This window comes from Phyllostomus discolor, chromosome 14, assembly GCF_004126475.2.
Source record: "Phyllostomus discolor isolate MPI-MPIP mPhyDis1 chromosome 14, mPhyDis1.pri.v3, whole genome shotgun sequence".
NCBI lineage: Eukaryota > Metazoa > Chordata > Mammalia > Chiroptera > Phyllostomidae > Phyllostomus > Phyllostomus discolor.
In genome coordinates this window covers 50,963,778-50,987,171 of record NC_040916.2, presented here as the reverse complement: position 1 = coordinate 50,987,171, position 23,394 = coordinate 50,963,778, and the positions used below count along the sequence as shown (strand labels likewise).

The window sequence follows — 23,394 nt, the reverse complement described above, 5'->3', positions numbered from 1 at the left end:
CTTAGATTCCTGTTAAAGGTGATATCATGTGGTATTTGTCTTTCACTGCCTGGCTTGTTTCACTTAGCATAATGCTTTCCAGCTCCATCCATGCTGTTGCAAAGGGTATGAGCTCCTTCTTTCTTTCTGCTGCATAGAATTCCATTGTGTAAATGTACCATAGGTTTTTGATCCATTCATATACTGATGGGCATCTTGGTTGCTTCCAGCACCTAGCTATTGTAAATTGTGCTGCTATGAACATCGGGGTGCAAAGGTTCTTTTGTATTGGTGTTTTAGTGTTCTTAGGATAGAGTCCCAGCAATGGAATTGCTGGGTCAAAAGGCAGATCCATTTTTAGTTTTCTGAGGAAGTTCCAAACTGCTTTCCATAATGGTTGTACCACTCTGCAGTCCCACCAACAGTGCACTAGGGACCCCTTTCTCCACATCCTCTCCAACACTTGTTGTTTGTTGCTTTGTTTATGATGGCCATTCTGACTGGTGTGAAGTGGTATCTCATTGTGGTTTTAATCTGCATCTCTCTGATGGCTAGCGATATTGAGCATCGCTTCATGTGTCTTTGGATTTTCTGTATGTCCTCCTTGGAGAAGTGTCTGTTCAAGTCCTTTGCCCATTTTTTAATTGGGTTACTTGTCTTCTTAGAGTGGAGTCGTGTAAGTTCTTTATATATTTTGGAGATTAAATCCCTTGTCTGAGGTATCATTAGCAAATCTGTTTTCCCATACAGCTGGTTCTCTTTTTATTTTGATACTGTTTTCCTTAGCTGTGCAAAAGCTTTTAATTTTGATGAGGTCCCATTTGTTTATTCTTTCCTTTATGTCTCTTGCTCTAAGAGACAAGTCAGTAAAAAAGTTTCTGCGTGAAATATCTGAGATTTTCCTACCTACGTTCTCTTCTAGGACTTTAATGGTGCCACGCTTTATATTTAAGTCTTTTATCCACCTTGAATCTATTTTTGTATAAGGTGTAAGTTGGTGCTCGAGTTTCATTTTTCTGCACGTAGCTGTCCAGTTCTCCCAACACCATTTGTTGAAGAGGCTATTTTTATTCCATTTTATGTTGCTGCTTCCTTTGTCAAATATTAATTGACTGTAGAGGCTTGGGTTTATTTCTGGGCTCTCTGTTCTGTTCCATTGGTCTATGTGCGTGTTTTTATGCCAGTACCAGGCTGTTTTGATTACAGTGGCCTTGTAGTATAGTTTAGTGTCAGGTATTGTGATTCCTCCTACTTTACTCTTCTTTCTCAAAATTGCAGCAGCTATTCAGGGTCGTTTATGGTTCCATAGAAATTGTTGAAGTGTTTGTTCTATGTCTGTGAAATATGCCATTGGTACTTTAATAGGTATTGCATTGAATGTGTAAATTGCTTTGGGTAGTATGGACATTTTGATGATATTAATTCTTCCAATCCATGAACACGGTATATGTTTCCATTTGTTTGTGTCTTCCTTGATTTCTCTCCTCAGTGTTATGTAGTTTTCTGAATACAGGTCTTTTACCTCTTCGGTTAGGTTTATTCCTAGGTATTTTATTTTCCTTTTTGCTCTTTCAAATGGGATTTTTTTCTTGATTTCTGCTTCTGCTGATTCATTGTTGGTGTACAGAAATGCCTTTGATTTCTGGATATTGACTTTGTATCCCGCTGTTTTACCAAATTCATTTATTAGGTCAAGCAGTTTTTTGGTGGAGTCTATAGGATTTTCTATGTACACTATCAGGTCATCTGCAAACAGTGACAGTTTTGTTTCCTCCTTTCCGATTTGGATTCCTTTTATTTCTTTTTCTTGTCTGATTGCTGTGGCTAGAACTTCCAGTACTATATTGAATAGAAGTGGTGAAAGTGGACATCCTTGTCTTATTCCTGTTCTTAGTGGAAAAGGTTTTAATTTTTGCCCTTTGAGTATAATGTTGGCTGTAGGTTTCTCATATATGGCCTTTATTATGTTGAGGAATGCTCCCTCTATTCCCACTTTACTGAGTGTTTTTATCATAAATGGGTGCTGTACCTTATCAAATGCTTTTTCTGCATCTATTGATATGATCATGTGGTTTTTGTCTTTGCTTTTGTTTATGTGATGTATTACATTTACTGATGTGCGTATATTGTACCATCCTTGCATCCCTGGAATGAATCCCACTTGGTCATGGTGTATGATCTTCTTAATGTACTGTTGGATGCGGTTTGCCAGTATCTTGTTGAGGATTTTAGCGTCAATGTTCATCAGCGATATTGGCCTGTAGTTTTCTTTCTTTGTTGTGTCTTTATCTGGTTTTGGAATTAAGATGATGTTGGCCTCATAAAAAGAGTTTGGGAGTCTTCCATCTTTTTGGATTTTTTGAAATAGTCTGTGAAGGATAGGTGTTAGTTCTTCCTTAAATGCTTTGTAAAATTCTCCTGTGAAACCATCTGGTCCAGGGCTTTTGTGTGTTGGGAGTTTTTTGATTACTGCTTCAATTTCTTTTGCTGTTATTGGTTTGTTCAGGCTTTCTGCTTCTATTTTATTGAGTTTTGGAAGGTTATATTTTTCTAGAAATTTGTCCATTTCATCTAGGTTTTCAAATTTCTTGTCATACAGCTCTTTGTAGTAATTTGTTACAATCCTTTGTATTTCTGTGGTATCTGTTGTAATCTCTCCTCTTTCATTTCTGATTGTGTTTATTTGGGTTTTCTCTCTTTTTTTCTTGATGAGTCTGCTTAAAGGCTTGTCGATTTTGTTTATCTTTTCAAAGAACCAACTCTTGGATTCATTGACCTTTAGAATTGTGCTTTTAGTCTCTATGTCATTTAATTCTGCTCTGATCTTGGTTATTTCCTTCCTTCTGCTTGCTCTGGGCTGTCTTTGTTGTTGTTCCTCGAGTTCTTGTAGATGTAGGGTTAGGTTGTTTGTTTGAAATGTTTCTAACTTTTTTAGGTGGGCCTGTATCGCTATGATCTTCCCTCTCAGGCCTGCCTTGGCTGTGTCCCATAAGTTTTGGGTTGTTGTGAGTTTGTTTTCATTTGTTTCCAAAAACCGTTTGATTTCTTCCCTAATATCATTCTTGACCCATTCATTGTTTAATAGCATGCTGTTTAATCTCCATGAATTTGAGTGTTTTGGTTTTTTTTCCTTGGGGTTGGTTTCTAGTTTCAGTCCCTTGTGATCCGAGAAATTGCTTGGTATGATTTCAATTTTTTTGAAATTGTTGAGGCTTGTTTTGTGTCCTATCATGTGGTCAATCTTTGAAAATGTTCCATGTACATTTGAAAAAAATGTATTTAGCTTCTTTGGGATGGAGGGTTCTGTAAATATCAGTAAAGCCCAGCTCGTCTAGGGTATTGTTCAATGCCACAATATCTTTGTTGATATTTTGTTTGGAAGATCTGTCCATTTTTGATAGAGGGGTGTTAAAATCCCCCACAATAATTGTGTTGCTGTCCATATCTTTCTTGAAGTCCTCTAAGATTTTCTTTATGTATTTGGGTGCTCCTATATTGGGTGCATATATATTTACTATATTTATGTCTTCTTGGTGGATTCTTCCCTTGAGTATTATGAAATGACCTTCTGGGTCTCTCTTTATGGATCTTCTTTGGAAGTCTATTTTGTCAGATATGAGTATTGCTACCCCAGCTTTTTTTTCCTGTCCATTTGCTTGGAAAATTTGTTTCCAGCCCTTCACTTTCAACCTGTGCAGATCTTTTATCCTGAGGTGGGTCTCTTGTAGACAGCATATGTGTGGGTCATGTTTTCTTATCCAATCAGCTATTCTATGTCTTTTGATTGGAGTGTTTAATCCATTTACCTTTAAGGTTATTATTGATAGGTACTTATTCATTGCCTTTTATGTACGTGTGATCCTCTCTCACTCTCTCTTTTCCTTTCTTTCCTTAAAGCAGTCCCTTCAGCATCTCTTGCAGAGCTGGTTTAGTGGAGGTGTATTCTTTTAGACTTCTTTTGTCTGAGAAGCTTCTTATTTGGCCTTCTATCTTAATTGAGAGCCTTGCTGGGTAAAGTAGTCGTGGTTGCAGGCCTCTGGTTCTCATTACTTGGATTATTTCTTGCCATTCTCTTCTGGCTTGGAGTGTTTCCATTGAGAAGTCAGCTGTTAGCCTTATTGGGGCCCCCTTGTATGTTACTTCCTTCTTCTCCCTTGCTGCCTTTAAGATTCTCTCTTTGTCCTCAAATGTTGCCATTTTAATTATGATGTGTCTTGAGGTGGGCCTCCTTGGGTTCCTCTTGATTGGGACTCTCTGTGTTTCCTGTATTTGTGTGACTTTTTGTCTCATCAAATTAGGGAAGTTTTCCATCATCACTCGTTCAACTAGGTTTTCTATCCCTTGTTCTTCTTCTTCTCCTCCTGGTATCCCTATTATATGGATATTGTTACGTTTCATATTGTCTTGCATTTCTCTTAATCCCTCTTCATTCTTTCTGAGCCTCTTTTCCCTTTCTTGCTCTTTCTGGGTGTTTTCTTCTATTTTGTCCTCTAGCTCGCTGATCCGATCTTCTGCTTCATCGATCCTGCTTTTCATTCCTTCTACTGTGTTCTTCATTTCAGAGATTGTATTCTTCATTTCCTCTTGGCCCTTGTTGAGAGTTTCTATTTCCTTTTTTATGCTGATGTAGTTTTCATTGAGTTCATTGTAGCTTCCCTGTAGTTTCTCGTAGCTCATTGTGAGCTCATTGAGCTTCCTGACAATCACTGCTTTGAATTCAATATCTGATAGTTGAATTGCCTCTGTTTCATTTAGCATTCTTTTTGAGGCTTCCTCCTTTCCTTTCATTTGGGGAGTATTTCTTTGTCTTCCCATTGTTTGTGAGACTCTTCTTGTTCGCCTCAGCTTCTTATATTGATCTGTTCTGGCTCCCTGGGTTTATGATGTGAACTTCTTTAGTAGAGTAGCAGTGAGTTTCAGTGGTGCTGTTTCCTTGACCCCCCAAGCTCACTGGTCTTGAGCTGTTCTTTAAGTTGGCTTTGTGTTTGCCTTTGGGTTTTGATTGTTGTTGAGTCTTTCTTTGGTGGTTCCTTCCCGCCAGCTGGTTAAATGTGGGTCACTCTGTTTACCACCTTCTGTATTTTGTTGTGCTGGTGAGGGCAGGTTGTGTTGAGGCTGGTTCTTCTGTGTGTACAAGGTTTAAAGAAATCTTGTTCAGTTGTTTTTATTGGGTACTGTCTGTACTGTTTAGTTGTATTTCCAGATAAGTCCTGGATTGAGGTTTGTGTGGTTACTACTCCCTCCTTCACCTTCTTCTGCTGTTATCTGTTAGTGGTTCCTTTGTTGTTGGGTTTCCTCTTCCAGTGGGTATCCTGGTGTTCACCTCCTCCACCTACTCTTTTTTGTCATCAGATGGAGGGGAAGGCAAAATGGTTTAAGAAAGCAACCGAGAATTCTATGCTATTTACAGTAGTAGCAAGTAGGGAAAATATAGGAGATCCTTTCACTATGTATAGTGTTAACCGTGGTCTTCCACCCAGCTAGCTGATTTTTAGAAAGGATGGAAAGAAGATAATACTCTTGTTGAGGGAGGAAGGATTGTGAGTTGGATCTATAAAGCAGAGAGGTTGTGGGCGGTCAGATTCTGGGGTAAGGTGAGAGTAAAGGGTAGTAAATAGGTGTAGTGTGTGAGAGAATAGAGTTAACCACTACAGTAATAGAGTTGAGGAAACTTTGAAATGGGCTAAGACGGGGGGGGGGGGGGGTGTTGTGAAGTAATTACAATTGCATGGAACAGCAGTTATTTACAATAATATTATGGCAACATTCATATGGCAGAGTCTATGAAATCTAGGTAATAAGGATAGGGAGTACAGAACATTGAGTAGTATGCTGATAGGACACAGGTGAGTTAATGGACAGTAGATTAGTAATACGGTATAGAAAGAGATATCAGGGGAAAGCTGTCAGGTCATACAATAAAACCAGCCTAGCAAAGCAGGCTATACAAAAATAAGAGGGATATAAAAATACTGTTAAAAAAACAAAAGATGTAGGAACACTGGAAAAATAATAATAATACAAATATGCAATAACTTGCAGGTTCTCTGTAATAGCAGAGTGACATTTATCTCATTGTCCCAGCTGTTGTGATGCCCCTTCTTTGGGTTCAACTTTGGTCTTTTCACAGATCCAGGATTTTGTCTCACTTGTAGGTATTTAGGAAAAAATTTAAAAAAGAAAAAAATAGAAAAGGCAGATGAAGGCAGGAAGAAGAGATAAAATTGGAGGACAGGAAGGAGGAAGGAATAAAACAAGAAATCAGGTAAGAGAGGAAAAAGAAATCAAAAGAGAATAAAAACAATAAAACTTAAAAAATTAAAAATTGTTAAAAAAATAGAATCAAATTAAAAAGTCTCTTGATTTCAAAGTGGCCAAACCAGTATTTCTGCTCTTGCTGCTTGAGGCAGGCTGAAGGATGACTTGTTTGGCTTTTCTTCCTAGGCCCGTGGGGTTCGCACTGGCTCCTCAGCTTTGGGTCCTGGGTGTGGGAATGAGGTCTTTCCCCAGGGTTACTGCTGTGGGCTGGTGTGAGGGGATGCTCCCCCCACCGGCGCCGCCCCCGCGCCGGTGCTCCCACGAGCGGACGCAGCCCGTCCACCGCCCGCGCTCTCACAGCTGGGAAGCAGACAGGCCAGAGCCACTGATCACTTCAGGAGAATTCCCCAAACAGTGTCTGTGACCATTCACTCCTTCCTCTTGAGAAATTCCTCCCGATCGAGCCCGCCGCTCTCCACAGTGGCCCAGCTTCTCTCACCGCCAAAGCTCCAGCCAGAATGGTGACCCTGGGAGTCCGGGTCCGCAGCGCGACTTGGCTCTGGTGTTCACCGCCTCCAAAGCTGCTCGCCACCCGGTGTGTTTGCCAGCACCTGGATTCCTCCCAGAGCCGCTCAGACCTTGCTCAGCTGGGGAGGGAGCAGTTGACCTGGCTCTCTCCCAATAACCCTATGGTAAACCCAGTCGCGGCCCCGGGCCTGGGGCTGCAGCCCCGGGACCACACGCCTGTCCTGGGAGCCTACCTTGATGCAGCACTCCCCCTAGGATCCATTCTTTGTTCTTTCGGTTCTGCCACAATCCTTGGTCCTCTGTTTTCAAAAATGCTGAAATATGTTGGTTGCTTGCCTTTCTACTCCAAAGATCGGTCAGGACTCTCTCCCCTGAGCAGAGGAAAGCCAAATCTGCTCCTTCCTACTCCGACGCCATCTTAGATCAGTACACTGTATTTTCAACCCTTATTAAATATATACTGCTAGTTATGGCCACAGTACTCTGCTTATGGGGTGGCAGTTATTTTTAACTGAGATTACATTAATTTTATAGTGGAAATAAGTTTCTTCTTTATCTATTGCTTTCCAATCCAGACTGTGTCCAGAAAAATCACCCAACAATTAAGTAATTACTGCATTATAGCCATTCTGCCTAGCCTTTGCTGAGGATACTATTTAGAAAACAATTACCTTGTATTACTCTAAACCAGATATATCTACAAAATTAATTTGGATTGACTAAGGAATTCCACCAAACATTTAATGAACAAACAAAACCAATTCTATACAAACTTCAAAAAACTGAAGAAGAGAGAATACTCAATTCATTTTATAGATCCAGCTTTACCACTATACCAAAACCAGACAAAGACACTACAAAAGAAGGAAATTACAGACCAACATGCTTTATGAACATAGATATAAATATTCTAAACCAGATTTTAGCAAGATGAATCTGGAGGCATGATATTTTTAGTGCACTTAAAAGTAGAGCTACATGAACACCCTGGGAAAAGGCATAGGACAAGTGAAATTTGCTTCCTCTGAATTTGCAGAAGTCAGAGCAATACCAACGTCCAAGGAAAAGGAGGCTGCAAGGAAGGCCGTGTACCTGGTCCAAGAGTCTGTTAGCCTGGTTCCCAGAGACATTGGGTAACCTACCTTTGTTCTAGTTCCACAGCTCTCAGTTCAGGAATATACTAGAACCGGATTTATATGTCTGAGAAATATCCTCATATGACCATACTTACAGATCATACTATATTCTAAATAACCCCAAAATTAATGAGTTGTACCTGCCTTAGTCTCCAACACATGGTCAGACTAGTCTACCTGCAGGCCTGCTTCAGCTTCATGCTTGTGTATGTAAGGTTAGAGTTGGAGGGAGCACTTGAGCTTCTAAAAAGAACTAAGGAGACCTTCACTCATTCATGTGTTCTCTGGTGAAACCTTTTTAACATATGTCCACAGTTTCTAATCATATCACATCTGCTGTGTATCCTGACTGCAGTGACTTTCTCTGGTATCCTACAAACAAGTAGACCTTCTATGACTAATTCAAGGGGTGTCTGTGTCTGCACTTTCCATCAGTCCAAGCCTTCTATTGACATATATCAACCCAGGGCTTATACTGGTAATCATCCAACCAAGAAGTGTCTATCTCAACACACCACTGTTTATCAATACCTAAAGAGGCTATGTTTGATTCTCCATGTCCCAGGCATTTCAGAAAATACAGGGTACTTCCTCTGTACTTTTCTAGCATGCCAGAAAAATGGGAAGTAGCCCTACTACTCACTGATTAAGGGAGTTTAATATTATAAGTGATCCAGCTAACTTAACTAGATAAAATATTGCTAAGGAGGACAGAAATATTTTGATCCCTGGGACAGGTATATTTGTTTTACAAGAGAAAAACTCTGCCCAGTAACCAAAGTCCTACATGTCAAGGGCTAAAATAAGGAGAGTGATACAGTTCAAAACTATCCCCATGACTAGAAAAGTCAGCTCTAAGGTCAAATCTCTAAATAAAAGTTCAGGTATTTCATCACCTAGTATAAAAATATATACAAGTAGTCAAAGATAGTAATGAGTTGTAAGAAGATATTTCAGTGACAGTGAGCAGTTGTTATTCCTGACAGGTGTGACCAGTAACATACCTGACAGGTCTTACCCAGGCCCATCTCATCTCCCAGGATGCAGCCATTCTGACAATGGAAGCAATGGGCTAGCCAGTTGACTCCCTCCAGTTGATAAGAGCGTAGGTGAATCCCTAGAAATAAAAAATACAGCAAGTTCAAAAAGCAGACATTGCAACATACACACAAGCTATGTTTTAAGACTTCAACCGAAGAATATGGCTTAAATCCCCATACTCCCAATCTTACTGGGCCTTATCCTCTGCTGGGAAGTTACTGATATGCAAACATTTGCTGACTTCCAAAGTACTTTTTCAGCAGACTTAGTCACCATTATATTCAAATCCCTAAAACAGCCTGTTAGTGTTATGGCATCCACGTGACAGACAAGAAAGTCAACTTGGGAGTTGGCCTCTTTATTGCCTGAGACTCATGCCAGTGTCCATTCTAGGAAATAAGGTATTACTGATACAAAATAACTACCACCACCAACACATGGATTGTACATGTGCCTGCTTAACTGAAATCATTTAAATTTTGCAAAAAAAATTGAGACAGGACTAGATTAAATTACGCATCAAACGAGGCACAGTGCCATTAGGACTAAAATGATGTTGCACAGAGCATGTTTAACAGTGCACAAGAACAGAAGGAAGTGTCTGCAATCCACATGGAGCCTCTGCTGCCTCTCATCTCTCTCCCTTAGGGCCAGAAAATCCAATTTCAGAGAACTTCCCATCTTGGGGAAGGGAAGACCCCAAGCATACTATTAACTATTAAAAATATAACTTTCTGGGTTAAACTCATAGCCTTCAAAAAGAAACTAGGCCATATATAATAATCGTAGAACATTAAAAGAAAATAAGTTTTTATTGAGCACTTACTAAATACCAGGGAGAGAGTAAACACTTTACGTAAGTTACCTCATACAATACTTATAATAACCCCAAGCAGTAGGTATTATCTCCATTTTGTAGGTTAGAAAATTCAAATACTCAAAGAAAATTAACATGTAAAATTAGCTTCTGGGAAGATGGAGGTTTTCTTTTCCCCATTCTTCTTGCTAATACAACTGAAATTCCTGAATGTTATGAAGAAAACAAACATAAGTCAAATCTGAAAAAGTGGAGAGAAAAGGAAGCCCAGCTAGTGGCCTCAGGATCCAAGAACAACAAGGTGATGAGCTCCAGGTTTCTTTTTGCCTCATATATCCCAGATTGGAGGTGAAAAAATTAACAACCCAGAAATGCCTAGAATTCTACCTGTATAGATCAAAATGTGCCTCCTCTACTACCACCCCCATAAGTGGTGTCAGAGGAGGCCTAGTGGAGATTCAGGACCTTTATCATTGCCCAAAGGTAATAAGGCCACCCTACAGTGTCAGTGGAGACCAAACAGAGAGCCATTACTATCACTCTGAACCAGAGGTAAGGAGAAGCCCCCTCCCAATACCCAGGCATCAACAGAGGCTGAAAGAGGGAGCCTGAACTTCTATTTCCACCTGGTAATAACAAAGCAACAACCCCCCTTCCCCTGTCACAGCAACATACAACAAAGACTGTTAAACAGAAGATTTAAATAAGATCTGGGCCCTGGCAGGTGTGGTTCAGTGGATTGAGTGTTGGCCTGTGAACCAAAGGGTTGCCAGTTCAATTCCCAGTGAGGGCACAAGCCTGGGTTTCAGGCCAGGGCCCCAGTAGGGTGATGCGGACCCTGGCTCATGGGGTCCACCACATTGTGGATGAGGCACCAGAAATTCACATGGACTACAGAGTTATGTGGAGGAAAAGGGACAGCACGGCCACTCTCTCAAGGGGAGAGCACCTTGGAGCACCTCGGCCACTCTCTCAAGAGAAGAGTGCCCCGACCCTTGCCTTAACAGGTTTTTATTGGGTTTGATTTGCACAGGTATAAAGCTCATCAATCATTGTCAGGCAGAAATTATTAAACAATAGATAACATTCAAAGAACTCTGAGGGTTTATTCTGAGTCAGGGTCAGATAGTTAAATGGCCATAAAACTTTGGGGAACAAACTCACTTCCTGCTTGGACCCTTATCATTTAAATTGAGGGTATTAGCAAAGTAGATTTCATAGTATTTTATGCATTCTTTCTTAGGCCTGATTGCCCTAGGGAACCCACCCTTTCCAGGACAGGGCTGCACCCTGCTCCAGCATTGTTTCAGGCTTAGGTGAGCATGGAAAGTAAAGCAGCTAAGAGATTAGGAGACTTCTTGCAGACAGAATAAGGACTCAGGCTTTGTGAAAGCCAAGGGGTGAGGATCCATCACCCCCTTTTTCTATAGCCCTCCAAGTCCTTCCCTGGGTCCCCCCATGATCGTGCCTGTCTTAGGTTATCCCTCCCCTGAGGAATCTTACCCACCATTGGCTAACCGATCATGCACCAGGGGCCAGGCAGGGTGAAGTAAAAGGAGCAGAGGCAGCGCCCCTGCCAAGGAGATAAGCTTTGTTTTCTTAGTGGCTTATGGTCCCAAGGTCTCTCACTCAGTCTTAGCCATGGTGGGTTACAGCTCCTGAAACCAGGCAGGGCAGTTCCCAACAGTGGACGACACACGAGAGGCAACCACACACTGATGTTTCTCTCCCTCTCTCTCCCTTCCCCCAACTCTAAAAATAATAAAGTCTTTTAAAATAAATAAGATCTGCTGTCTCATAATATAATTTAATAATGTCCAGGGTTGGGTTGTTTTTTTTTAAGATTTTATCTATTTTTAGAGAGAGGGAAAGGGAGGGAGAAGGAGAGGGAGAGAAACATCAGTGTGTGGTTGCCTCTCACATGGCCCCCACTGGCAGCCTGGCCTGCTACCCAGGCGAATACCCAGACTCGGAATCAAACTGGCGACCTTTGGTTCACAGCTTGCTCTCAGTCCACTGAGCTACCCAGCCAGGGCAATGTCCAGGATTTAATCAAAAACCACTCATACCAGAAACCAGGAAGATTTCAAACTTAATGAAAAAGGATAATCAATAGATGCCAACAGCCATATGACACATCAGAATTATCTGACAGATTTTAAAGCAGCAATAATTTAAAATGCTTCAACAACAAATTATGAATTTGAAACAACTGAAAAAGGAGAAAACTTCAGAAAAGAAACAAAAGATATAAAACAGAACTACATGGAAGTTTATAACTAAAAAATACAAAACAAAATAAAACCTCAGTTGACCTGGCTGGGTAGCTCAGTTGGTTGAAGTGTCATCCCATACACCAAAAGGCAGGAGGTTTGATTCCTAGTCAAGGCACATATCTAGGTTGCAAGTTCAATTCTCAGTCAGGACATATGGGAGGCAATAGATTGATGTCTTTCTCTCACATCAATGGTTTTTCTCTCTCTGTCCGTTCCCTAAGAGAACCCAATGTGTGGTTCTCTCTCTAAAATAAATAAACATATCCTCAGGTGAGGACTGATTAAATAAATAAACCTCAGTGGATCACATAAGTAAATAAGTAAATAAACCTCAGTGGGTCAGCTCAACAGCAGAATGGAGAGAAGAAACAAATCAATAAACAATAAAACAGAACCACAGAAATTACTCAATCTGAACAGAGAGAAAACAGACTGACAATGCATAGGACAGCTCCCCACAACAAAGGATTATCCAGCTACAAAGAGATATAGCCTTCCACCTGATAACCAGCAACCCCTGAGGCAGCAGAAGACAGTGGCCTGAGACCTGACTAACAGTCAGGCTAAAGAAAACATCTTGATCTAAATTATATTTCAGTTCCTGAGCCCTGAGATAGATGACCCCTCTGGCTACTTTCCCACACGACAGGACAAAGGGATGCTGGAAAAGACCTCAGAGCAGTCCTCAAAACCTAAAGAAACAAATTATTACCCATAGCTCGCCTGTAAACAATCAGCCCCCAACATGACCTCAAAACCCTAACCCATGATGTCTCGTGGTTTTGCCTTATATAATCTGTAACCTACACACCATCAAGGAATTGAGGTTTTTTAGAGCTCAAGCTTCCTGTTCTGTATTGGCCAATTAAATATTAAACTATTTTTTTTCTTCCTAAAAAAAAAAAAGAAGACTTGGCCTGGTCAGTATGGCTCAGTTGGTTGGAGCGTTGTCCATAGCCGAAAGATTGTGGGTTCAATTCCCAGTCAGGGCACATACCTAGGTTGTAGGTTCAATAGGTCCCCCAGTCAGGGCACATAAGATCCTGGGACTAGGTACATACAATCTATGGTACAGGCGCATATGAGAGGTGACCAACTGATGATGCTTCCCTCTCACATCAATGTTGTCCTCAGGTGAGGATAAAAATAAATACATACATACACATACACACACACATATATACATATGAGGGAGGACCCAAAAAATGAAATTATTTTCTGGAGGGCAGACCCTTTGTGATACAGGCTTCACACACTAGATGATTATGCTAGGAACCCGTCCGTATCAGTGTGCCAGTTGGTATTGTTGCGGGAGGCTGTGTTCAGCATCGGTGAATTTGTTTAAAGATTTATTTGTTTTTAGGGAGGGGAAAAGAGGAAGAGAGGGAGAGAGACAGCAATGTGTGGTTGCCTCTTGAGCACCCCCTACTGAGGCTGTAGCCCACAACTCAGGCATGTGCCCTGACTGGGAATTGAATGGGCACCCCTTTGGTTTGCAGTCCAGCACTCAATCCACTGACCCACATCAGCCAGGGCTGAATTTTTTTCTGAAGACTCTTTTAACACATCTGCCAATTTCATGACGGTTGATTTATAAGCACATCTGCCCACAGAGCACTGAATGTTCAGCAGTTTTTGACCAAAAAATGGCATGACCCCTATGCCCCACTCTCCCTATTCACCTGATCTCAACTGCAGTGACTTTTTTTTGTTTCATGGATGAAAAAAGTCCTCAAAGGGAAATGTTTTGCCAATGTGAAAAAGGTGAAACAAAAAAATGGCAGAAGCACTAGAAGGCATCAAAATCAATGAGTTCAAAAACTGTCTTGAGCAATGGAAAAAATGTCTCAATAGGTGCATTGCATCCAATAGAGGGTACTTTGAAAGTGACTGAAGTTTAAACATGTAAAAATACACAATTTTTAAAATAAATCCCAGGTTTTTTGGGTCCCCTCTGGAATAAGCACACATACACACACATAAACAGAGCCTCAGGAACTGCGGGACTCTAACAAAAAATTCACATGCATTCCTTGGCATCCCAGCAAGAGATAAGAAACAGGCTGAGGCTGAAAAATATTCAAAGAAATAAGGGCTGGAAACTCCACAAATTTGGCAAAAGACCTATAGATTCAAGAAGCTGAGCAAACTTTGAACTGAATAAACTCAAGGAAATATACATCAAAACACATCATAATTAAGCTGCTAAAAACTAAAGACGAAATATCTTGAAAGTACCCAGAGAAAAATGACAAGTTACTTAGAGTGGGGGAACCCAGGAGGCCACTACTCCAACTGTCAGCTCTCAGAACCCCCACCTCAGCCATAATCCACACCAGCTAAATGGATATTCAGTACCCATCTAACCACCTTGAAGTTAGGACTAGTCCCCAAGAAAAATGCAGAAAACCCAAATCCCTCCAAGACTGTAGCCTCCCCCTCTCTTTCCCCTAACAATCTCCCTCGTTATCTGCTCTGTAAAAACCAAGTCACAGGCACGACAGACTACGAGGGAGTCTGAGAAATCTAGTCTTTTATTTCTAGCCTCTAGAATGCAGTTAACACAGGCATAGGGGATGAGGAAGGAACAAATTTGAGGCTGTCCATCTGCAATATCCATCGACTCTTTGATGGATATTGCCCACCTTTCAGGTGAATGAGAAGTAATAAAAAGCAGGCAAAAACAGCAGTAAGTAATAGGTCTGCATATTCCAAAAATAAAGCAGCCCTAACATATCATTACGATAATTTGGATTTTTGAAGTTCACTGGGATGTATCTATAACACTATTAAGGGGCATAAGACCTACTAGAAAGTTTTTGAATCACTAAGAAAAATATTGCAGAACAAAATATTTTTTTAAGTCATCAGCTAACAAAAAGTGAATAATTGGTTACATATTTGAGGGGAAAAATAGAATCAAATTTCTTTCTATAAATTTCTGGATAAATAAAATTTAAAATATAAAGATGTCATAATTATACTAGAAGAAATATATGAGATCAATAATTACAAATTCAGAGTGGTAAAGCCCCTTCTATGTGGAACACTAACAGCAAAATTATCTAGGAAAAGGCTGAAAGATTTGACAGCAAAAGAATCTTAAACTTTACCACTAAAATACAAACATACACCAAACTCAAATGGCAAATAAAAAACTAGAAACCATAGTCCCAATACACATAACAAATATTTAACACCCTCAATGCAAGAAAGATCCTACAAAGCAACAAATACCTCAATTTAAATAAAGAAAGAAAGAAAGAAAGTGAAAATGGGTTAGGAGCACAAACAAAGAAGGAACAAAAGACAGACAAATATCAAAGTGTATCAATACTAGTAAACAAACATTAAACAATAAAACAGCATTTTTAACTTCTCAAATTAGAAAACATCAGTGTTGGTGAGAGTATGGAGAAATGAGCCTAAATTTTATATACTCCTTGTTCTACAAATGCTGCCTTTGAGGAACTCTAAAATTCCTAACTCTAATAAATATTTGGTTACAATGATATTTATTAGTATTATTTACAACAGCAGTAATGTAAGAAGCTAAATATCTAAGTAGACAGGCTGGCTAAATTATGGCACTTCCATACAGTGAAATACTCTATAACCACTAAAGTGATATTAGGGAGAACTAAGTGATAATTTTTTAATTATGGTTTCAAAAAGAGATATGTACATGAAACCCTGTTTTGCACCCCTCCTTGGCTCCCTGCTCTGACTCAGAAAAGAAGAAAAAAAAGATATATGACCCATGTGTAGAACAGGAACTTGCAGGACACATAATAGTTAACAGTAAGAGAAATATGAAGATTAAATCTTTTTTCTTCATGCACAGAATATTACCTTAAATGTTCTACAGACAACATGTACTACTTTTGTAATCGGAAGGAAGAAAAATCAGTATTTTTAAAGAGATTTTAGATATTTATTTTTTTGAGATAATGGAAGGGAGGGAGAAAGAAAGGGAGAGAAACATGGATGTGAGAAACATTTATCAGGCTCCTTTTGCTGGTGCCCCTACGTGGGATGCATCGGAAATCCAGGCACATGCCCTGACCAGAAATGAACCAGTGGCCCTTCCTCTGCTGAATGACACCCAACAGTGAAGGCTCAGTAAGCACTTTAAACCAACTCACAAAGAACAGTTTCTCAGAATACTAATTTATCTGGTAAATAGAAACAGAAATTTCAAGTTACAATATTACTTTGGTATACCTGTTTTCTACTTTTTTCTTTACCTCCACTACCAATTTATCCATTTCCACCAACAAGCTTCCATATCTCTCTACGTATTTACTTTTCATTTACTATTTTGTGCTTTTTTTTAAAAGCAGTCCACAATTCTAGGAGGTCAGCGCCCGTTAAGCTCACCTCTGTACCAACACCTTACAGTATGTGGTTCTATGCGGCACACAATAAATCGTTAATTAACCATTATGCCCTATATTATTAACCCAAGATTCTGTCATATAGTTAAAGTACGCACTGTGTTCCCCATTTTACAAATAAAGAAAAAGAGGGTGGAAGAGCACAAGCCAGGAAATAGGAACTGGCTCTCCCTTCGAAGGAGAGTTCAGCCTCGCTTCTTGCAGACAGACCTCGGGGAATGAAGGTTTGCTCATCGGAAACCTTAGGAAAGGAAGGACTAGTGTAAGATGGACAGTTACGTGTAATAACCGGTAAACCTAGTTTAACAGCACACTTTAAAATACAGCGGGGGACGAGGGGCGGCGGGAAGCGTGGAGTTAGCCAGTGGCGAAAGAATTCTCCGAGAACTGCGCGTGCACAGTAAACGAAGAAACTTGGAGCTGGAAGCCGAGTTGTGATAGTTCCACAGAACTAACAATTGAAACACCCAAGCCAGGCCTTGCAAACCCGCCAGCACAGAAACTGTAAATCCAACCCGGCAGCGCCACGATGTCCTTTTCTTCAGGGGACGGTCTTCCCTTTAGGTCAAGACTTCACCAAGATCCTACTCACCCCCACCACCCCCGCCTAGGCCAGGGCCGTGGGCCGGAGCCCGGCAGCCCGGAGCTGCCTGGTCCGTCGGCCCCGCCCTCTTTGCAGGCGGGGTCACGGGCCACCAGGCCGTTAGCGGAGCTCTTCCTCTGCCTACCCCCCCCCCCCCCCCCCACCGCAGAGGCGCGAAGAAAGACCAGACCGTGTGGTCAGCAGGAAAAGAGCCCACAGGACGGTCCACTCGCGATGCCCAGCACCGTTCGTGGCGCGGGGACCGGGCCCTTTTAAGGCAAGTCCCAGAGACCTGGCGGGCAGGGCGGAAGTTCGCCCGGAGCAACCGACCTGTAAGGCCCCACTGCCTTAAGTCCTTTTCCTGCACCCGCGCCCCGGTCCAGGACGCCTCTGCTTGGCTCTTGGTCCTAAGGGGAAGTAAGAACCCGGGCAGGCCGGCCCGGCCTCTCGCACCGTCCGCACTCTCCATCCAGCCCGGAGAGGCTCCGCCGCGCACCGGCTGCCACGCTTCCTTCCCGACGCGCAGGGCAGACCCGGAGGCGCAGCCCCCTCCGCATAGCGTCCTGTGATGAGTTCCGGAAGATAGCAGCTATTAGTTATACCCTTCAGACTCACCCAGGATTTCCTGCACATGGGTGCACCCAGGTCTGCTGGATTCTCACTCCTGTGCTTCTGGTGGTGCTTAAGAGCGCTGTAGGCGATTTGCGGCCGGAGACACTTTAGGGAGTTAGCACGAGCTCCTTGTTCACTTAACAAAATTGTATAGGACCAGGTGCTCTGCTAGGACCTGGGACTATAGAATTCAATAAGACTTCATCCCTGCCCTGCAGTTATTGACAGGGAGATTGTAAAGGCCAGAGTGCTTTCACTTTACACTAAAAATAAATTGGTTTGGGCCCCGAAATCTTATTTATTCCCTGTTGACTGTAGGCTATAGTCAGGAACCTGTCAATCGTACTACATTGAAGTCGCAAAGATGTCATTGCCAAGATGGATTTCTCAAGTGAATTATGGGGAGCAAACTGAAGCAGTGTGTTAGATTAGGGGTCATCATGACTCAACATTAACTTTGGATTTATAATGTAGTAATTTATGATTAGTAGGGTACCACCAATACAAATATTATAACAACCAAATAGCTGCATTTATTGATGTAGTTAGAGGTACTTCCCTAAGGCCTTAACATGTATTTATATTCTCATTTAACCCTCACAATAACCCCATAAAAATACTATAATTGTCCTCACATTGCAGATGAGGAAAATGCACATGGTAATTGGCAAAGTTGGAACAGAAACCATGTTATTCTCTGGGTAATGTGATTAGAATACTGTTCTCACTTAGGTTAATCTTTGAGGTTGCATCTTCAGTGAACTCAGATTAGAGTTGCACTTCAGCCCTAGGCTGATGGCTTAGTTGATTGAAGTGTCCTACTCTGCACCAAAAGGTTGCAAGGTTCATCTCCATAGGGGCACCTAGGAGACACAACAGATTGATTCTCTCTCTCTCTCTCTCTCTCTCTCTCTCTCTCTCTTCCTCTCTTCCTTTGCCCTCCCTCCCCTCCCATCCTCTCTCAAATCAGTGAACATATCTTCAGGTGAGGATTAAAAAGATAATAATAATAAAATTGCACTTTGCCATATCCTCACCTACTCTCAAAATAGAACAGGGAAATTGGTTGTGACCTACAAAAGAAATGACTTTGGGTTGATTTATAAAAACTCAAAACCAAAGCACTGTTTTGTGAAGCTAATTTTGTGTCTCGAGTCATTCTGTAAATATTGATTGAGCACCTACTATGTGCCACATACTCTTTAGGCACTGGAGACAGAATCTACAAATCACAAACAATATAATTAAATTAAGCTTATATATTAAAGAAGGAGATAGGCAATAAGCAAATAAAAGCCATGTAGTGATCAATGTTAAAAAGGAAGAAACAGGGCTACATTGATTTCCCACTTGGGTGTTTTCTCAAAGTCTTAAAATAGATGTGTATCCATTGCTTGTTTTTCTGGAGGGGTTTCTGTCCTGTGTGGCTGTTGTGAATGGATTTTGTATTGGTGTTTCTATGTTTGACTGACTTTCTCCCCTACAGACTTACCCACTAAAGCATCAATATTAACCACCTGCCACTCAAACAAACAGGTGCTTATTATTATCAACTTAAATTACATTTGTTTTAGCATTATACCAGAGAAGGGGCCCTAGCTATAAGCTAATTGTTCTGTTGGTGTATTGAGAGCCTGGTATCTATTGTAAAATACAGCTAAGAAAGGTAGCTGAGAGGCTCCAAGTCAGCCTGTGAGATATGATGCCTATAAAAGTTTTACGTTGTATGCTATATGAAACAGTCTATAGAAAGGAAAAAGGTAGAAGCAGCTAGGCCCATTTATGAACTCCTGTTGGAGTCTGGGCAAGAGATGATAGTTGTCAGGCCAGCATGGTGGCAGTGGAGTGGTGAGGAGTGGTCAGATACTACCTATGTTGAAAAGGAAGAGACTATAAGATACCCTGATCAAGCATCTGAGAGAAGTACAGAAATAAAGGATGATTTTAGGGATTTGGCCTGAGCAACCAATAGAATAGAGATGCTGTTTATGAAGGGGGGGAACAATGAAAATGAGAAGTTTGAGAAACATCAATAATTCATTTTTGACAGTAGCATAAAAGTTATTAGACATCCCAGTTCATATGGTGAATAGATAATCAAATAGATTGGTCTGAAGTTCAGGGGAGAGAATATATAAATATGAGAGTCATGATTATAGGATGGACCTTAAACCTTGGTACTAGATAGGATGACCTGAGGGATGACTGGAATTATAAAGGAGACAAAGCCTTGGACAATTAAACCAGTATTCAGAAGTCAGGAAGATGAGGAAGAACCAGCAGAAGAGAATAAGAGCAGCTTGTGAGATTGTATGAGAAAAATGTGATGTACCTGAAGACAAATGATTAGGAGTTACAAAAAGAAGGAAGTGGGATGTCTGTGTCAAATGTAAAGATCATGTAGAGAAATAACCAGTTGATTGAGCAATATGGTGGTCATTGATGACCTTGACAAGAACAATTTCTGTATGTTGTAGAATAAAAAGTCTAACTGGAATGGATTTAAAAAGAGAGAATAGGAGGAAAGAAAGTGGAGACAGAATTCTTACACCTTTTTCAAAGAGTTTTGCTGTGAAAAGAAAAAGAATTACTGGAACCAGTAACTGAAAGGGGATATAGAGTTAACCAGAGGTGTGGAAGAGGAGAGACTGATCCATCAGGTAACTGCTTCTGGACCTGCAAGCCAAACACAGGTCGAAATGGAGATTGCTTACCACAAACCCTTCCTAGAGACTGTTTGACCATAATTGATATTCATTCTGAGATAAATCAGCACCATGCTCCTGCCTCCTACTACATGCTGGTTCCTGGACATTGTCCTGTTCTGATCAAGCATGTAAAGTAATTTCCCGTACTTGGTAGCATTCATGTATTTGTACCCATTACTATTCACCCCTTATACCCTGTATAATTCTTTAACACCTGTCAAATGGTGTGGAAATACATTTTGTCTTGCAGATCAACTGAGACAGACCCCATATGTAAGTTTCCCTTAATACACTCTATTACTTACCAAACTTGAGGTGGGAATGAGTCTGGTGATCAACCAAGTATCTACATCTCACCTGTGGAGACACACTAAATTGGGAGTTATCTCTCATGTTGAGGTTCCATCATAACTTTATTTTCTTGGTGAATACACACACAAATGTTTCACAGTGTTTTTCCTCAAACACATGACTCATAAATACAGGTTCTAAAGGTCAACAGGAACAACGCACACACACAGTGTGGAATATCTACTCAATGGCACATCATGGGCAGTCAGCTTTGGTAGACTGTATTACTTTTCCTACCATTAACTTTCTCCCTGATAACATGATTATACATCCATGCCCTTCCCCATGTGATTCAAGCGCCTCCCAATATGCAGAGTCCATGTGATTTGCTTTGATCAGTGAAATTCAAGTGGATGTGATGTTCTCTAATTTATGAATTAAAACCCTAAAAAAAATTAAAACCCGAAATGTGCTTGGTTAGATTGTTTCTATCCTTTGCTATGAGAACTATACAAACCAAATAGGGGCCACGCTGGTTAAAATCTTTCCCAAACTATGTCAGCACAAATTCATCTCATTGAAAATAAACTTTTAAAAATACATATGAGTCCATAGTATGGTATTCATCATAGAGTCCTTCCCTATTTTGATGAACATTATAAAGTTATTTCAAAATTTTCACTATTAATGCTAGTTAACACTTGTTGAACTCTATGTATTGGACCAGGACATGTGCTGAACACCTTATCTTCTTTGCTTTAGTATTGTCTTCTGTATTATCTTCTTTATTTCTCATAACAGCTTTATGGTTCATTGCAGCATCCTCATTTTAGAGATGAGAAAACTTAGACACAAAAATGTTAACTTGCCTTTGGTTAGAAAACTAGATGATGGTAGAGTCCACAAAGTCTGGCTCTATCACTTAAGTTATACCCCAAACAATCCTGAAATAAACATTTTTATTTTTACATATGTGCAACTATTTCCACAGGAAATCCTGCAAGAGAATGATAGGTAAAAGGACATACAATTTTGATAAAATTGTTCCACAGTGGATGTTTCATTTCCGTCACTTCCCCAAAACTGAGTATGACCAATCTTTTTGTTTTGTTGTGTTTTTGAGTGTGAAAACAGATATCTTATTGCCAAATTTCTTTGGTTACACATCTGATTGAAGATCTGTTCATAAAATGATGGGCCATTTTTAATTTCTTCTTTAGTAAATGGTCTATTAATATCCTTTGCTTATTTTCTGTTGTGTTATATTTTATGGTTCTATGGAAGCTTTTCACACATCATAAAGTTTTATCTTTTGTTGAATATGTTGCAAATATATTCTGCTTATAGATTTTTTCTTGTCTAGTATTATTTATGTACAAAAGTTTTGAATTTCTGAGTGTAAAATGTTTCCTTCACTTTTCTTGAATTTTGTCTTACTTTGAAAGGCCTTCCTTTTCTCACAGATTATACAAATATTATCTGTATTTTGTCCTAGTATTTTCCTAGTTTTGTTTTTTACATTTAACTTTGGAATTTGTTCTTCTAGATAGTGCAAAAGCAGGACTTAACTTTAACTTTTCCCCAATTAGGTAACAAACATCATTTATTAAAAATTCATCTTCCAATGACTTGAAATAGCATGAAGCTATCTTTTCACACAACAGTTACTACACTGTTCCAATCATCATAATGATACAGATTTTTGGAAATATTTCTTTGCAATTTTTGTCTTTCATGTTCCGAGGGTTTTTTTATTTCATTAAATTTGTTGGGGTGACATTGGTTTATAGGTTCATATAGTTTTCAAGTGTACATTTCTATGATACATGATCTGTATTGCCTTGTGTGCCCATCACCCAAAGTCAAATCATTGTTCTTCACCATATATTGACTCCTTTACCCTTTACTACACCACAAACCTCTTCCCCTGGTAACCACCATACTGTTGTCTATGCCTATGAGTTTCTGTTTTATATCCCACATTAGTATGAAATCATATGGTTCTTAGTTTTTTCTGACTGACATTTCACTTAGCATAATATCCTCAAGGTCCATCATATTGTTGCAAATAGCAGTATTTCATCTTTTCTTATGGCTGACTAGTATTCCATAGTATATATGTACTGTATCTTTTTTATCCAGTCCTCTATAGAAAGACATTTTGGTTGTCTCTGGGTTTTGGCCACCATGCATAATGCTGTGATTAACATAACATAGGGGTACATACGTCTTTGAATAAATGGTTTCAAGTTTATAGGTGGATATCCAGAAGACAGATTGCTTGGTCACGTGGTAGCTCTATTTTAGTTTTTTGAGGAACCATCATACTATTTTGACACAGACACCAGCCCACAGTGTCCGAGGCATTATGGATGAGACATAAGACATTCACATGGACTACTGAATCCTGTGGAGGAAAAGGGACGGGGCAGCCCCTCTCAAGGGGACGGTGCCTCAGAGTGGCCCGGCAACTCTCTCAAGAGGAGGACGCTCCCATCCTTCCCTTGACAGGTTTTTATTGTGATCAATTTGCACAGGAATACAGGTAAAGCTCATTAATCATTGTCAGACAGTAAGGATCAAACAATAGATAACATACAAAAAAACTCCGAGGGCCTATTCTGAGTCAGGGTCTATTAGTTAAAGGGCTACAAAACTTTGGGAAGCAAACTCATTTCCTGCTCAGACCTTTATCATTTAATTAAGAGTATTCTTAGTGAAGCAGGTTTCACAGGAGTTTATGTATTTTTCTCAGGCCTGATCACCCA

General features: G+C 40.3%; 1 protein-coding gene across 5 annotated transcripts in view; it reads right to left on the bottom strand.

Moving 5' to 3' along the window:
- The window catches only part of CHD1L (chromodomain helicase DNA binding protein 1 like), a 97,827-nt gene extending 74,790 nt beyond the window's left edge, over positions 1-23,037 (bottom strand). Inside the window, exons 1-2 of one of the 5 annotated variants that reach the window (XM_036015505.1) lie at positions 23,019-23,037; positions 8,906-9,018 (exon numbers count right to left, since the gene is read on the bottom strand). In XM_036015505.1, coding sequence (XP_035871398.1) covers positions 8,906-8,952 — 47 coding nt within the window. In that variant the 5' untranslated portion in view covers positions 8,953-9,018; positions 23,019-23,037. Of the gene's footprint in view, positions 1-8,905; positions 9,019-13,032; positions 13,174-17,345; positions 17,535-23,018 lie in introns of those variants that run through there. The other 4 variants (XM_028502670.2, XM_036015502.1, XM_036015504.1 and 1 more) reach the window with 4 other exon arrangements.
- Between the last annotated feature and the right edge of the window lie 357 nt (positions 23,038-23,394).